The 17,344-nt window shown below is 38.7% G+C and overlaps 2 protein-coding genes across 2 annotated transcripts; one reads left to right on the top strand and one right to left on the bottom strand.

Moving 5' to 3' along the window:
* Positions 1–242: 242 nt before the first annotated feature.
* Positions 243–7,614, bottom strand: LOC307035711 (uncharacterized protein). Its single transcript, XM_079675359.1, has 12 exons — positions 7,597–7,614; positions 4,969–5,134; positions 4,748–4,817; positions 4,473–4,628; positions 3,886–3,942; positions 3,650–3,775; positions 3,289–3,413; positions 3,014–3,065; positions 2,859–2,929; positions 2,584–2,751; positions 2,128–2,236; positions 243–2,037 (listed from the first exon to the last, which is right to left on the bottom strand). The coding sequence occupies exons 1-12, from the start codon at positions 7,604–7,606 to the stop codon at positions 385–387; spliced, it is 2,763 nt and encodes a 920-aa protein (XP_079531485.1). The 5' UTR covers positions 7,607–7,614; the 3' UTR covers positions 243–384.
* Positions 7,615–11,052: 3,438 nt separating this feature from the next.
* LOC307038098 (succinate dehydrogenase [ubiquinone] iron-sulfur subunit, mitochondrial-like) lies at positions 11,053–15,532 on the top strand. The gene is made up of 8 exons (XM_079679393.1): positions 11,053–11,212; positions 12,251–12,390; positions 12,472–12,557; positions 13,619–13,755; positions 13,893–14,009; positions 14,142–14,243; positions 14,870–14,992; positions 15,081–15,532. Exons 1-8 carry the CDS (start codon positions 11,147–11,149, stop codon positions 15,159–15,161), a joined length of 852 nt encoding a protein of 283 aa, XP_079535519.1. The 5' UTR covers positions 11,053–11,146; the 3' UTR covers positions 15,162–15,532.
* Positions 15,533–17,344: the final 1,812 nt, after the last annotated feature.

The following is a 17,344-nucleotide window of genomic DNA, read 5'->3' as shown; positions in this document are numbered from 1 at the left end:
TAAAAAACTTGTCAAGGGCAGGTCTGCAACAGCACTCTTACTAAGAAGTGCCAGGAAAGAAATGTTCTGAACCAACATTTTTACAGAGGTGCTTTTGAACTCTTGCCAGTACCGGTCAGCAAACACATGAGAACTACCCTTTCAGAGGGCACACTCTCAAAATGTCACACAGCCAGATTTTGAAAACGACAATGGCAACCAAAAGAGAGAAAGAAAGAAAGCAAAAATGCAATACATAACAATTGTAGTGGTCCACAAATGCTTTTACTCAGACCTTGAAGCCGTTCACAGTAATTGTGTTAAACATTTTGATAGAATAGCAGACAGACTACAAAGTAAGTGTTTCACACCTAGCGTTAACAGCATTTCATCAACATCAAGTGATCATTTCTTTGGACTAGGCTTGGCTTGGGGTTTGTCCTTGTCATCCCCACTCTGTTCATTTGTAAGAGGCTTCTCAGTTTCTACTTCTTCAGTGCTGGTCTGAGAGGCAGCCGACTTCTCAGTGGCTGGACTTGTTTGGGCACCAACCTCAGCAGTCTCGGGCAGTTTCACATCTTCTGTAGAGACAGTGTCTGCGTCCTTGGTTGTCAGGAATTCGGCTTCCTTTGAAACCTCTTCTGGTGTGACTTCGGCTTCCTTGGTAACCTCTTCTGGTGTGACTTCTGCTTCCTTGGAAACTTCTCCAGCTATGACTTCTGCTTCCTTGGAAACCTCTGCAGATGTTACTTCAGCTTCCTTCGAAACTTCTGCAGATGTTACTTCAGCTTCTTTGGAAACTTCTGCGGCTGTCAATTCCGCCTCTTGGGAAACTTCTGCAGATGTGACCTCGGCCTCCTTGGCAGCAATCTCTGTAGCCAAAGTCTGAACCTCTGTGGTAGACCCAATGGCAGAAGTCTGAGACTCCTTGGCTTCAGTTTCTGTTGAGATTAATTCAGCTTCCTTGGCAGCTGTCTCAGCAATCAAAGGTTCAACCTCCTTAACAAGCTCTGTAGCAATACTCTCGGACTCCTTGACCACATCTGTTACAACCTCTTGGGCCTCTTTAGTAATCTCTAAAGTTTCAGACACAGTTTCCCCCAAAACCTCATTTGAGTCCTTGACAACCAAACTTTCTACAGCTTCGACCTCCTTGGCGACTGCTGCCTCAATCTCCTCACTGACGGTTGCTACGGCATCAGCAACCCTGGCCACATCAGTTGCTATTACTTCAGCCTCTTGAGCCACATTGCTTGCAATTTCTTCTGGAACGTTTGCTGTATCAGTTGCTACTACCTCGGCAACTTTGATGGCTTCAGATTCTACAGCAGCAATGATCGTGGCAGTGGACTCGGTTTCTTGGACTTCAACGACTGGTTCCGGGACAACATTAGAGATGACGGCATCTAATTTCTCCTCCTGAGCAACAGTAGTGACTGTTGTTTCCGAGTGTGCTAGAACATCTGTTTCCTCCTTGACTGCTTCAATGGCCTCGGTCTCTCTACTAACAGCAACGGTCTCTTTGGCGCTGGAAGCTGGTATGCTCTCAGCCTCTATAACTTCAGCGACTACTTCTTTCACCTCAGGCACAACAGTGTCTGTAGCTACAGCTGTACCAACAACCTCAGTTAGGTCCTTAATGGCTTCAACCTCTTGCACCAACGGAGCAGCAGAGGCTGTTTCAACAATGGTTTCAACTGCAATAGCTTCACTTTCTTTTACCAAAGTGGATGCTTCTTTAAGGATAGCTTCTGCCTCTAATTCTGTAGGCAGAGCAGCTGTTTCCACCTGGGCAGCGCTGCCCACAACATTAATGAGGGGAAGGACTTGTTGTATAGTTGGAGTTGTGTCTTCGGTTTGTGCAAGTGAAGCAACTTCCTGGGCTGTGACTTCTGCAGCCATTTCCTTAGGGACAATTACACCAAACTTGCCAACACTTGCACCTGCTTCCATAAGCAGCCAATCCATTTTCTGTGCATGCTGCTTGACGGCTTCCTCAACTCTTGAGTCAATCATTGCTTCGGTCAAAACTCCATCTTCAGAGGAGTATGCGGCAGCCTTCAAGGAAAACAAAATCAGTACAAAGGTTTGCTTTAGATTTTTTACAAAGCAGATTCATATTTTGTGTCATCAGGCTGTTCAACTCACCTGCCAGGCCACACCAAGTTTGGAGATTTCACGACCAGACATGCCTTCTGCTTGCACTGCAATTTCTGAACACTTCTGGCCATAGTCGAACTGAGTTAATTTTAATCTCCTGTTGAATTAAAGCACAAGACGTTTGTATAGGAGATAAGGCTTGAGCTTAGCTTTTTTCTGATCATTGATCCTCTGCACATTTACTGGTTTTAACTGTCCAATACACTTTATAACAGCTTCTGTGCTAAACTTCCTGAGGACTTAAACAACATTTAATAAAGCAATAAGTAAGGATTCAGACACAACTTTGGTTTCAGGACGGAACACATTACAAACAACATTATGCAACCGGAGCCAGTAATGCAACCTCGAGAGACCAATTATTTCATTTGCAGTAGAAAATATCCTCTGCAACAGAACTGCAGCAGTAGCTGTTTGAAATTAATATACAATAAGTGTACTCACTGTCTTCCTGTAGTGGCAGGACCCAGCACAAATTTGTCGAAATACAAGCGCACTAATCTTTCCCTCTCTTCTTGACCAGGTAACGCAAAGTTTACGATCTCATCAATGCGGTCATTAATGGCCCAGTCGAACTGCTCTGGCTGGTTACTAGCAAGCACCAGCATGAACCTGAAGAGAGAGAATGAGACTGTTTAGACCCAGCCAGTGACCTTTTCATTCATGGCAATGACCTTTTCACGCCAAGCCATGCACAGCGAATCACGTAAGATACCGACTTGTTGCTCTGCTCCCCAGTGCGGTAGAGGAATGCATTCAGGGTGGCTCTGAGGTCCTCACTGATTTTCTCCTGCAATGCAAAAATCATGACTCATGAATATATGATGAAAACACAGGGCATCATCACCATGCATATGGTAACAGCTGAACTCACTGAGGATCGCTTACGCAGGAACGCATCGGCTTCATCCACGAAGAGCAAGACGCTGCAGAGAATAAGAGAACATCAAAGGGAATGTGCTTAAAAAAAACTGCCATTTTGTATGTAAATCCCCTTACTTTAAATCAGAGCAGCAAGATAACGGCAGCTTTGTATGCAACATGAAATACAGTCTACACTAATGAACTCTCAGAGTCAATATTCAGAAGATGATACACTTTATAGCACTAATTTATTGAGTGTAAATGAAGCATATTAAAGTGTTGTACCCTCGCCTGCTGGTGCTGGCCCAGTCAAACACCTTGTGCATGGCAGTGACTCCATCGCGCCCCAAGGGTGCCACGTCCCCACCTGTCATGATGGCATAGTCCATCCCTGAATGGAGAGCCAGTTTCTGAAAGGCAACAGAATGTGCTTTGTTTAAAAAGGAACAGAGAGGCAATAAAAGAAAAATAGAAATGCACAACAGTCTTAAAAATATCATGTAACAATTAAGCTTAATATACTGCTTTACAAAGGGGCGCCATCTTTAATTAATGAAAGAAATATACTCAAAATGTTTCAAAAATATTGATTAAATGTTTTCAACCAAAAAAGGAAAAGAAAAGAAAATCCAAAAGCCAGTCATACCTTGGCAAAGAGTGTTTTTCCAGTTCCAGGGGGGCCATACATCAGGATGTTTCTGTACAAGCCTTTGTTTTGCCTGGTGTTACGAGTGGCGATGGCAATGTCCCTTACTCGTTCCTCCAAATTGGCCTGTGTAATCAACAATTCAATGACAGCATTTTTCACAAAGTCTTAAAAAGAGCATTTGAATGTTGAATTTAAAATATATCAATAAAATCCATGCAGGGTAAATAACTCACGCTGAGAACCACGCCCTCCAAGGCATCCTGAGGTCTGCTTCTCAGACGCTTGGTTGTCTACAAATTAGAATAAGGGAGTTGGATGGTGACAAATCATTTAATGGCTAAAACAGTCATAATTATTGTGTCTAATAAATATTTTAATATAATTTCTTATTATCTAGCCATAATATACAGAACATCTACATGAATCCTTTAACACTTTTTTATTCTGGTTTGCTATAGATATATAAAGCTATGTTTAGTCTAAAAACTGATTTTGGGCGATTTTTTTAAATACCCCTCACATATAGTCAATTTAGAAGGAATACCTGAATATATTGCAGATGTCCCATGGATAACACATCGATTTTAACAATGTCTGGTAAAAAAAAAAAAATGTTGATGAACTACCATGATTTACAGGCCGAAGTAAAAAGATCTCAATTAAAACAAGGCTCGAGAAAATGTTCAAATAAAACTAAATAATCTCTATGTGGATATATGCTGCCTGCATCTACTTCGTTAGCAAAATATGGTTAATTTGATCAGCAGGTTCAACCAAAAACATGATTAGTGAAAACATGGAAATAAGTATGTATATTGACCGTGATTGGGTGTTTGATGCCTTCTACAACAGTTATCCTGGAGGTCTCTCGGACCAGTGATGGTTTCCCAAGACGAGACTCTATGAAGCGGCCGGCCACCGCTGTGGCATTCCTGGCTGAATACACTCCTGCTGCCAACAGAGTCAACCCAGCAACCTGTGGATAGGCCAAACCACGCATCTTCAAATATACTGTACAGCATGAAGACCACAGCTACACATAATCCTCTGCAGTCCTCTTGTGGTGAAAGTGTGACGGATCTGACATTGATTTACCGTGGCTGTGACTTTGTCCCCGTCGGAGATGAAGGCCCTGAATCCCTCCCCAAACACAACTCCTGCCGTCCTGCCGGGAACAAAACACAATTATCACACTGGCTGCCTCCAATGTGGAAACCTCGCTTGCTGACACCCTCTGGAATTTCACTTCCAGCTGAGGGAGATAGGAGATATATGCCAGTTACTCTGAGGATTAAGGAAATTCATTTTGCCCTCACTTTATAGATTCAAGGACAGTTTGTCTGTGTTCAGCAGCTTTCAGGCGAATCTGTTCCCTGATGATGTCTGCGTTCTCCCTCTCCACCTGGGCTTGGGCTTTGGACTGCGCTTCAATGCGGAGCAGGTCGTTCTTGTGTCTCAGCTCCATTTCATGTTGAATGGTAGCTAGGAGAAAGAGGCAGATTTTATTAACTACATTCTTTTGACCACTTCTGACAGGGATGTATATTTGATTTACTTTAACTAGTGTGGAATAACCTAACACCATGGCAAAACTACACTGAACAAAAATATAAACGTAACACTTATGTTTTTGCTCCCATTTTTCATGAGATGAACTCAAAGATCTAAAACACTATTTTCTACATACACAAAATAACCATTTCTCTCAAATATTATTCACAAATCTGAAAAAATCTGTGATAGTGAGCACTTCTCCTTTGCCGAGATAATCCATCCCACCTCACAGGTGTGGCATATCAAGATGCTGATTAGACAGCATGATTATTGCACAGGTGTGCCTTAGGCTGGCCACAATAAAAGGCCACTCTGAAACGTGCATTTTTGCTTTATTGGGGGGGTCTGGGGGGGTCCGAAAACCAGTCAGTATCTGGTGTAAGGGTTAGGATTAGGGTTAGGGTTAGGGTAATGTTGTGAATTGAGTGGCCCATGGTGGTGGTGGGGTTATGGTATGGGCAGGCGTATGTTATGGATGATGAACACAGGCCACTCGATTCACAACATTACCCTAACCCTAACCCTAACCCTAATCCTAACCCTCACACCAGATACTGACTGGTTTTCGGACCCCCCCCAGACCCCCCCAATAAAGCAAAAATGCACGTTTCAGAGTGGCCTTTTATTGTGGCCAGCCCAAGGCACACCTGTGCAATAAACATGCTGTCTAATCAGCATCTTGATATGCCACACCTGTGAGGTGGGATGGATTATCTCGGCAAAGGAGAAGTGCTCACTTTCACAGATTTTTTCAGATTTGTGAACAATATGAGAGAAATGGTTATTTTGTGTATGTAGAAAATGTTTTAGATCTTTGAGTTCATCTCATGAAAAATGGGAGCAAAAACAAAAGTGTTGCGTTTATATTTTTGTTCAGTGTAGATTGAACTAATTAAAAAAAAGTAATGTTCATTTGTGCTTATTGACTGTTCTAATGTGAAAATGTGGACGTTAAGTAATATATATATATATTGTCATTAGAGTGGTCTTTTACTGAAATAATAGTTATATTTTCAAGACAATGGCATTTATAACTTGGGACATAAAATGTTTGTTAAAAAATGCAGACAGATCTACTAAATTATTTATAGTTTTTGATCTATTACGTAAGCATTTTAATTTTTTATTGTCTCTTGTTTTGTTATGTTCTATTCATGTCTCCGTCTGTTCCTTTTGTTTTATTTCTAAGTGTAATATTTAACAGTGTGTTCGTCTAAAAGAGCGTATAGGGTCAGTCAACCTATAAATAAATATTAAAGCCACATTAATTCAGTTTGGAGCTTGGCCCCTTAAGAAATAACAAACATAAAATAAAAAGGATACAAATATTTATTTCTATCCTTTTATTTCACGTTATGAGTAATGTTAATACAAAGAATATATATTTAGAAGTAACATGTAAAAAGAAGTAAGAAAATTGGTATAATGAATACTTTATATTCCAGCATTCTTGTATCTTTCATTTTTTTCTTAAATATTTGCAAAAAATACATTTACTTATTTATTACTCCTCATTTATTTCCTATGACTCAAATTAAAGTATTTTCATGTCCTGATTGGTTGTTTTATTAAAATGGACCTATCATGCTATATTTTAAAAATATATTGCAGGGCCATACCTATATAAAACATGTCTGTGAAGTTTTTTTTTCAAAATAACAAACAGATCATGCATTTTAGCCATGCCTCATTTCGTTCTATTTGCTCTATTCCAGCCCTGTTTTTGCAAGGGCTGATTCTGTGGCAAATGAGCTGCAGCTGACCACAACCCCCTGCAAAGGAGGGGGGCGTGGCACAAGCGTCATATTACCATGCTGTTACCATGCTGTTACCATGCTATGCAACCCCCCAATCCCCTGATAGTTGGAGAGTTGCCAGTATAGGCGGAGCACCCCGTTTCTGACGTCAGAACAATTTCAAATCTGGATCAGTCTGTATCAGATCCGTTGCAGCCCCGTTTTTAGAGCTTTGGGTATGGAGGAAAAGAGAGAGGGTTGTGTTTTCTGACACGTGGTGAGTTCCCTGACACCGGGGACACATATTCATGTATAAAAGACGTAAAAAAGTGCATTTTGCATGATAGGTCCCCTTTAAAGAAACAAAGAAAGGATTAACCAAGCAAATAAGAGCAGAGAACGGATACAAATGTCTAATGAAGTGCTTATTCACCATTTTATTAAATACTAATGTTAATATTTTGTTTTGTCTTGCAACTCCAATGGGTGGCTGATCAAGAGCCCTATCGATGCCTGCACATTCATCATGGCCGGTCTTTGCTTGAGAGACACAAATCCTACTTATTGCATCTTTAAGTGGAGTAATAAAGACGTTTTGACATGAAATTATGAGTGGATGAATAATGTGTAAATGTATTTGGGTTTTTTTCCTACATTTTCTCATGGACTCCTGCTTCAGTTGAGAAATTGCTGTGGAATAAATAAATTAATAAATAGATCAGTGAATACTCCCTTCAGGAAATGTTCTGTTTGTTCAAGAGTTAATTGTTAATAAGGTTTACCTGTTGCCTGAGCTGTTCATCGTACCTCTGTCTGGCAAGCTTGTCTTGAAATTGTGCCCTCTGGGGTGAGATGGAAAATAACACATCACATTTACATGTGTTCCAGATGAAACATATCTTTGTGGGGCTTTTGATTATTTCTTTAATTCTCTTACTGCCTGGTTCTGCATTCTTTGTCTCCTCTACCAGTGTTTTGCGTCTCTCCTCGGCCTGGAGATGTATCTGCTCGCCCTTCAACTGCTCCACAGCCGCCTCAATATTCCTAGTTGAGGAGTTTGGTTGTGTTATATTTCCTGACATCAGGGTTTAATATCAGTTAACAACACAATATTGTTGTTCATACAGTCACAATAGATTCCCTTTTACAATCCCTCCTCCAAATACTTACTTTAACTTTACTCTCATGCTCCAGCTGTACAGTCTGCTCCTGCATACGAGCCAAACTAAGCGCTTCTTGGCATGTCCTTGAAATGAAAAATATATAAAACAGTAAGTGGTGGTGCTTTATTCATTAAACTCTTTACTTTTTTTTTTTTAACACCAAGACAATTATAGTTTTTAATTTTCAGAATAACATGCCTTTAAATGCCACTACAATATGTGGACCTGTTTGTCAGTGTGTTTTATAGAGAGCATAAGACAGTAAGAAGGTGAAGGAAACAAAAGGACCCTGTATGTTCTTCACGCCCATACAGTTAACAGGAGTAGGCATGGTAATGCTGTATATACTGACATGAAGGCCTTGACGTATGGGGCAGGTGAGGCGCTGCGCTCGAGGACACTTTGTTCCACCTGCTCTCCCTGTCACGCCCCCCAAAACTCTCTAACTTTGTTGCAGATTGTGCGGAGGTCATACAGGCTAGCACACTTGTAGTAGCAAACGTGTGCTACACGTTAAATAATTCAGTAGACTGCTTTGTTCCGTTCCCCCTCAGACAAAATAACAAAGAAGCCATAATGACCCCCAAAGTGCACATACTACAACAATGATTTAAAACGAAATATCTGTAACAGAACACATTGTTTTAAAACTGCAGCCAGACCTTGGACTCTAGTGTTTGGTGGAGTTAAACCAGCTTAAAAATTGAATGAAATGCTATCTATTTTGTGATGCTAACTTCGAGATGTGTATGCAGAAGTAAATAGTTAAACCCAAAAGCTAAGCATTGACCATGAAACATAATGTTTAAAGACTGCACATTTGCCAAGTATACATTTAACATTTAGCTTCACATTTTTTTAATGGAATTCGGCGCGATGGACTCACCAGAAAAGAACATAGCGTACTAACATGCGAAAGTCTGTCTAAACTAGAAACAAATGAAAATATCAAATTAACACTGAAAGGAATTAAGTACAGTTTGTAACATGCTAGAAAAAATGACCACGTACGTGATTTGTCGAGTTCCCTTGCAGCTTTTGCAGCTCTCTCCAGCCCAGTCGGGTCGAAGTTGCTCCACTTGTCCCCGGCTCTGCCTCCCCCTGAACCTCCTGGTGCTCCCCCCGGCTCCTTCAGCTGCAGCAGCCGTTACCTGCTCCTCCAACGACGGTGAACCGGAGCCCCCCACCAGCCGAAGAGCCACGACATGGTGCTTCAATTGTGTCCGTGCAACAGGCTGCAGTTTCGGGATTCAGAGGATCGACTGTGGGAGGTGGTAGTGAACCCATGCTTATGAAGTCAAGTATAATAACAGTGAGAAAGGAACTTCCGGTCAAACGTTTCAAACTAAAACGAGTACACAAAAATTAACTTCTGTTTTAAGATAATTGTGTATATCAATAACAGATAAAGGGAAAATGAAATTGCACTTCAATAAATAATATCTTGAAAATGCAGTCGACTGAAGTGCTAAATAATTACTCCACTTATTGCTTTTTTGTATGCTTTTATTTTTGAAAACATAAAAAATCAAAATCACTGCAAGCTTTAGGTTGTGACGCGACCTTGGGACTGATTGTAATTTACATCTATTATTTTCTCATCACTATGTATACATATTATTTCTGCATGTTAATCAGAATTTCTCTAAATCAATATTAAATGTTAGCGTAATTTAGCCCAATGTGTTTTTCTAACCTCTTTCTGCATTATGTAAAATGTATTATCTTTGTTATGTCTGAGTTGTGTTGAGATATTTTGAAAATCCAAGTAAAATTGAATATGCTTACCATATGAGAGGTCCAGGGATTTCTTCCTTATTTTATTGTTTCTTTTATATTCGTATAAGTGTTTTCGATAGTTTTACAATCCAGACTGGGATGAATAAACATCGACAACATTTTTGAGAGTCTTTTCCAGAGGAAGAGTATGGGCAGCAGCACGATAGCTTGTGTACACTAATATAATGAGAGGTGCAGGTTATTTCTTATATGGAAAGTCAGTCATGACTGTTACATTTTATTGACCATGTGAAAAAAGATCATTAATAAAATTACAATCTACATAAGTAATTTAAGTCTTTCCCCGACCTCTCACATGTATTGCCACACTGAATAGTTAATTGTGTACATCTCTTTACGGAGAACAGATTGTCAGTCGTAACATTTACTGCATACATGACATGGACATACTTCAATAACGCAGAGTGGCTCCTATTCCTAACAAACGATAGGGGCTCTAGAAAGGACTGCAGAATATTTGTTTAGACTAAACATAAGTGGTAAATCAGTAACTGGTATGTAACATGTATAACAAAGTGGATGGATGAAGGACATATTAAGTAACAATGCTTTGCATGGTTTGAATTGAAACTTTATTGAGATGGCCTAAAAACGAAATATCAATACAAATAGGAAAATTAATTACAAAAATGTATAATATTAAGAAATATATTTAATAATACAACAAATTCAGCAAAGGGTAGAAACAACTTTTTAAATCAACATATTTTCACCTAAAAGAAAAACGCTCAGAAGATATGGGCAAAGTCAAATAAGAATAATTATTATCATAAACCTGTAATATTTTTGCACCTGACCTGTATAACACTGTATGTGCTATCATGGGTACATAACTGACCCTGGTTAGCAATGTGAGGCTCATACACAATGGTGCATTCAAGTGCTGTCGTATGTATAGTCTATTCACGAATTAAGTCTACATTTACGAAACAAATAAGTGAAGCATGGGCATTTATTATTATTTTTATAATTAAACGTGACTTGTCGTAATCAAGTTTGAGGCTCATTTATATTATACAGCTGGCATACGTTAATATCTGCGTACAAGTGTGTGGTCTGACAGCAGGATGAAAGAGCTCGGGTGAGGGAGTCCGTGAAGGCAACAATCACTGTGAACGTCACGTAACATGGACTCACATAGAGGGCGGGGCTTATGCTTACGTACAGTCTAGTTGAGACAAAAACTGAGCTGTCCTGTCTGCTCTGTAGAGTAACAGTAAAAAACAAATATATACTTAAAGATGTCGGTGGTTAGTTTGGTCTTGAGTCGAAATGTTTTGGCCATTAGGAACTCTGGCATGGTGCTGGTGAGTACAGAATATTGTTATTAAATTCATCAAGGACATCGTATTAAAGCAGACATGCCTCATGGGCTACTTTTAGAAGTGTGTATGTTAGCAAATAGGTGTTGGTGTGGATGTATTGATAGCTAGGTGTTATGCTAAGCAACAGCGAATCTGTGTAGTGTTAATTTTGTTATACAACGACATGTAACAACCCACCCTGCTCTTCTTGGCTAGGTGTGTACATTTGACTAATACAATTGGCTTTTCTGTAAAGTGTCAATTATTCGTGTAGTATTTACATTAAGCAGTCCACGTTTCATTATCATTATATTAAATGATTAGTCAACCTGTTCATTGTTAGTGAGCTTAGCCTATGTACAACCCCTCCCTCACATTTCCATCTTTCAGGATTATATATCAAATCTAAAGGTTTATAGCAGTTAGGAAACACAAACATTTCTTTACTACTCATCTTTTTTAAAGAAATATTTAAGTTATTGGGCTGAAGTCCATATTTAATTGTCCTTAAAAAGTCAGTTAGGTAACCAAAGACAGCAAAGTGATGTAACACTGTCAAAGAAGTTCAGCCATACTACCACTAGGGGGAGACTCTTCCCTTTGTAATGCACATTGTGTAAACAGAATAACTAGCTACAACATGAAATACTCTATTATTTTTGGTTTATTTGAAAGGGTGTCTTAAAGATTGTAATAGTAGTTTTAACATTTTTATAAGGTCTAAAATAAATGTATAATTCATGATGTGGTTTTAAAGGCTTTCATTAGAACTATGTTTTATATTTTTGTGGTGGCGTTTTGTAGTTGTTTGTATAGGTTTCGGTAACATGTATCCTCTTGTATTACAGGATATAATTACCAGGTCTTATTTTAGCCTTTAGTTCATGTAAACAGCAGCTAGGTCACATTATGACGTGGGCCTTTATACATAACACTTGCTTGCATAGCTATTTATTTTATTTTAAGTACTAGAAATCATGCAGTATTTTCCATTTGAAATATCTCTTTGATTCATACAGCCTCTCTTTTCTTATTTTACAGAGGGTACGGCATGCTCAGACGGCCGCGGCCGCGGCCCCGGCCCCCGAACCCAGGATCAAGAAGTTCCAGATTTACCGCTGGGACCCAGACTCTGCTGGAAACAAACCACGAATGCAGACATACGACATAGATCTCAACAGGTGAGTTGTAATTCCATGATAATTGTCAAGTCGTTTAATCTTTATGTGATCAATTCCATTGACCTGCTTCTTCTGTTCTAGCTGTGGTCCAATGGTTCTGGATGCCCTCATTAAGATCAAGAATGAGGTTGACCCCACACTCACATTCAGACGCTCCTGCCGTGAAGGTAAGTCACAAATTGAAAAAGAGCTTGCACATAATAATGTAAACAATTTCCAAAGATTAAAACAAAAAACAAATTAGATATACCTTTTATAATTATATTGTTAATATGTATGTGTACACAAATAAGACTGAATTAGATATGTCAAGAAGCCACAAGCTTTAAAACAAAAACTTCACTCAATTAAAGGACAAAAACAACAAACAGCAACACATTTTTTTTTATTTTTATTAAAATACAACCAAATATGCCAAACGTGCCTGATGTAAATGAATGCCACTGATATTGTTTTTTTTTTTTTTTGTCTGTTTCAAGAGTTTTTTGAAAATGTTATTACAGGCTGTGGGAGCCATGAAATGTGTTTAGTAATCCTTTATGTTTTAATATAAGATATTTGTTTGATCACTATTGATTGGTTGGCTTGGGTCACATGGAGATGGGCGGCACTCATTATAACCCTGTTCACCTGCGTGAGGTGTGTGGGTGGAAGAGAGGGTGACACAGGGCCGTTGTACTTTTTGTTGACCGCAAGTTGAAATTATTGCTCTGATTAATATAACAATGTACATGTCCAAGGAGAATACGTTGATTATCCCAGTTTTCATTTAACCACATTATTTTGCAACAGAGTTTTTGATCTCAGCAAGTGCTTTTTTGTAACATGTCACACAATATCAAACAGGCCCGGCCTCAGCCTCTCAGCAACTTTGTTTGTTTCCTGCTGTCGCTATACAGGCAAAAATAATACACATAACAAACACATTAAATATGATATGACAATATAACCCCCAAAAAGAGAAGAAAAATGAGCATTTCTACAATGACACGGTAACATTTAAAAAGTTGACAACTGAAAAAAAGCTGAAACGTATGTGTATTAATTTGTTTTATATAATCCCTTTTCCAGTCCAGAGCATATATTTCCTCAGTTTATGTTGAGGTTGTGCTACTTTGTAAGCGTCCTATCAATTCATTAATCAAAAAAACTCACAGTGTATTCTTTTAGGGGACTTGGATTTAGTTTAGTTCAGTGATTGAGTCTTGGTAATTGTGTATCCCTTCAGGTATCTGCGGTTCATGTGCCATGAACATAAATGGAGGCAACACTCTGGCATGCCTTAACAAAATTGACACCAACACCAGCAAACCGACCAAAATCTACCCGCTGCCACACATGTATGTGGTCAAAGATCTGGTGCCTGTAAGTACTGCAAGATAGGAACATTATAACCATGGCTATATTTGAAAGTAGCAAGAATTGAAATAAAGGAATAATAAAATCATATATATAATTAATTGGCTGTTTGAGTAAGTTCTCCCTCTTGTGATTTCCACCAGGATATGAGCAACTTCTACGCACAGTACAAATCCATCGAGCCCTACCTGAAGAAGAAAGATGAAGCACAAGAAGGGAAGGAGCAGTATTACCAGTCAGTGGAGGACAGGCAAAAACTGGTAAATAAACCATTCTTACTGTAAGATTCACCTGTCCAATGTTCGATACATTACTCGTGAAAATATTTAGCATTATCACACTTTTAGTGATTGTAGTTTGCCTGCGTGATAACTTTCTTCATACCCCAACAGGACGGCCTGTATGAGTGCATCCTCTGCGCCTGCTGCAGCACCAGCTGTCCCAGCTACTGGTGGAACGGAGACAAATACCTGGGACCTGCTGTCCTAATGCAGGTGGGTCATCATATTTGCTTATGAGATGCTTGCTGTTATTTCAAATAATAAATGTAACAGGAATTTAAGTCCATACTAGGGACCTTGTGAGCCTGTTATGCTCATTACTAACCAGAGAGTGAAAATGTTGCTAGATAATTTCCACTAGGGAGGCAGAAAATGTGAAGCTAAACCTGAGGGGGGTGCCAGAGCAAAAGCACGTGGCAAGTGGTCATGAGTTTAAAAGGAATCCTATCATGCGACACCTTGTCCAACACCCTTGTCAAGATTTTTGTGATAGATATGTAGTATGGACAGTTTATTTTTTATTTTAACATTGACAGGTTTTAGAGGTTTGACAGATAAAAAAGCGAATTACGATACATCCGCAAATAATTTTTATTTGAATCACCTAGGGAACTTTGGGATTTGAGCCTTTAGACACTATGCACAAAGACTATTACACACTGCAGGAAAGGGGAAATCCCCCAAAAAGCAAAAAAGAAGAATAGGGGTTCTTTAACATTGAGCATTGCCCTCTGAAATCATGCACTTATTATGTAGTCTATGTTTTATATTTAAAAAATCAGTGCAAAAATGTTTCATGATGGAGCAAACAGATGAAAATGTGTGTTATTATCCAACAGGCGTACCGGTGGATGATTGACTCCCGTGATGAGTTCACTGAGGAGCGTCTGTCTAAACTTCAAGACCCTTTCTCTCTCTACCGCTGCCATACTATCATGAACTGCACTAAGACGTGTCCAAAGGTACTAAAAAAAAACACTTTTACACACACTCTCGCAAGGTTAATAGACTTTTAGTTTCTCATTGTCTGTTTTACTCACTGCTCCGCAGGGTCTCAACCCAGGAAAGGCCATTGCAGAGATCAAGAAAATGATGGCAACCTACAAAGAGAAGAAAGCAGTAGCTTTATGAACAAATCAACATCCAGCGGGCCTGAGAATCACTGACAAAACATTAAACTAAGCTAAGACGATGATAAGGACCCACCCCGTTATATTTTGCCTACATTAGCACATTTGTATCACTTTCATGAGTGTGTAAAACATGAGTTTGTGGATATGTGTAAGTGTGAGGTGATAAGGCAGACCAAGACAGGAATGTGTGTGAAAAGGGTTCTGTAAATGACAGTTCAGCCAAATACTTTGGAAGGTTGCAACATGTTGGACCACATTTCTGCTATTTATCTGCAAAGTGAAAATACTAAGCTATGTTGTATTTATTTTAAGCATGAAAAATGTATTGTAAATAATTAATTATGTGTTCATTAAAGATCATTATGGAAATTGAGTCATTTTCTTTTGAATCGTGAAAAAAACCGATTACTTGATACAATGCAATATTGAAGCAGAATAAATGTTAGCTTGTCAAAGCAGGTAAAAGACAAATGGATGAAAAGGGAAAAATAAACACCAGCCGAAAGCCTTTATAGAGGCTGCCTTAGAAAAAGCAATAATTGGTTTTCCGTTAATATTCACAGTTCTAATGGGAATAAATATGTAGGCTATAATTGTATGGGATTAGTTTTGTATCATAAAGATAAAGCAACACTTTCTCAGAATAAAGCAAAACTATGAGTTTAAAAGAAAAAAAAACAGGCAAGCAAAATAAAATAAATTTAAAAAATAAAACTTTAAATTGCAAACAAATCATTTGTGTAATCATGTTAACTACAAGTATTTTTTCTTTGTTTTAACATAGGTTTTTGTTTGCAGTTCTTGTTTCTTCTTTCTCAATGATCAGACTTTTGCTCTCGCTGCAGCTTTCTCATTTACGCTCCCTCATTTTTTGTTTTAGATTTTGACACAAACATCCCAGGTGGGCAGGATTTTCAGGGGTGTGTCCTCATTGGTTACTCAGTTTTTTAGTGACAGCCCACTACACCACAGATCATACAGTGCAACTCATGCAGCAAACTCCGGAGTCCACTCGGCCACGTTAGTGTTGGTGTCTCCTGGGGAGTTTTCATGAACATATCGGACTCATCTTATGGATTGCTGTGCATTAGACTTGTGTTGTGTAGTTTATACTTTATTCCAACTTTAAATATTTTAATACCTGAACACACTGCTGCTGTTAAATAATTTCCCAATTTGGGATTGATAAAGTGTCTGTCTATTTATTTTATAGATTAAAATATATTTTCAAGCTAAAGGTGATACACAATATAAACTGTATACTATTATTCTTTCAAAGACATGTTACATTTCGAAAGCATATATTGATATGTTTAGGACAAACAATTAAAGACTGCTTTAATTTAACAAATTCTACAATATAAAAGTGGCAGATTTTCTTTATTAAACAGAGCAGACCTAGGCTGCATACCAACACAATTAGGAACATGCTCACATCTTACTATGTTGGTCTGAAGAGCTGAAGCATTCACACACAATGGATACAAACTGTGTTTTGTCATTCTATATTCTGTGAGAAAATGATATACATTTAGCATTACAAATTCGACATAGTATTCCTAGCCTGAGGAAGATATGAATAATCAACAGATTTTAATGGAATCTCTAAGATTTTCACGTAGAATAAAGACAAAAGAGTGATTATACAAATTACATTTATTGAAATTTTAACCAGAAGATGAAGTCTAAAAGAATGTTTTAAATAAAAGGACATCAAACAAAAAGGTGGATAATAATAACATCTATTAAATGTATATGTAAAGACATTTGGTCAAATGAAATGACACTGAGCAAGTGATAACAGTAACGCCAGCGTGGATGAAGATGGTGCAGGTTTTTCTTCATGCCCCCCCCCCCGCCGTGCTGTCCCCTCAGAGGAAGTGGGGAAACGGGATAAGACTCTGGACACCAAGCTGTCTCAATGATCCAAACTGTTAATATGAGAGGAACATAAATGTTTTAGGAAATGAAAAATATGAAGTTAACAAATAAAACACAGCTCAGGGGCAGTCATGGACGGTAGGTTTTCCTACAAAGTTAACTCAGCCACCATTGATTTTCATATCAAATGAGCGCATAGCCGTGGGAACATGTTTCAAATGGGGGGTGCTGTGGGGATGACACCAGGGCTGGTTCTGACCAATGTGCTCCTAGGCAAGATTTTAGCTGGCAATGAAAAAC

This window comes from Notothenia rossii, assembly GCF_949606895.1.
Source record: "Notothenia rossii genome assembly, chromosome: 4".
Classification (NCBI taxonomy): Eukaryota; Metazoa; Chordata; class Actinopteri; order Perciformes; family Nototheniidae; genus Notothenia; species Notothenia rossii.
Note: the sequence above shows the minus strand (reverse complement) of the source record. Positions and strands in the feature narration are given on the sequence as shown.

Coding starts and splice junctions, on each gene's coding strand:
- LOC307035711 (XM_079675359.1), bottom strand. Junction 4,629..4,747: donor GGGACAAAGTCACAGCCACG/GTAAATCAATGT, acceptor GCCTATCCACAG/GTTGCTGGGTTGACTCTGTT. Junction 2,752..2,858: donor ACTGGGGAGCAGAGCAACAA/GTCGGTATCTTA, acceptor CTCTCTCTTCAG/GTTCATGCTGGTGCTTGCTA.
- LOC307038098 (XM_079679393.1), top strand. CDS start 11,147: ATGTCGGTGGTTAGTTTGGTCTTGAGTCGAAATGTTTTGGCCATTAGG. Junction 11,213..12,250: donor GGAACTCTGGCATGGTGCTG/GTGAGTACAGAA, acceptor CTTATTTTACAG/AGGGTACGGCATGCTCAGAC. Junction 14,010..14,141: donor TGGAGGACAGGCAAAAACTG/GTAAATAAACCA, acceptor ATACCCCAACAG/GACGGCCTGTATGAGTGCAT.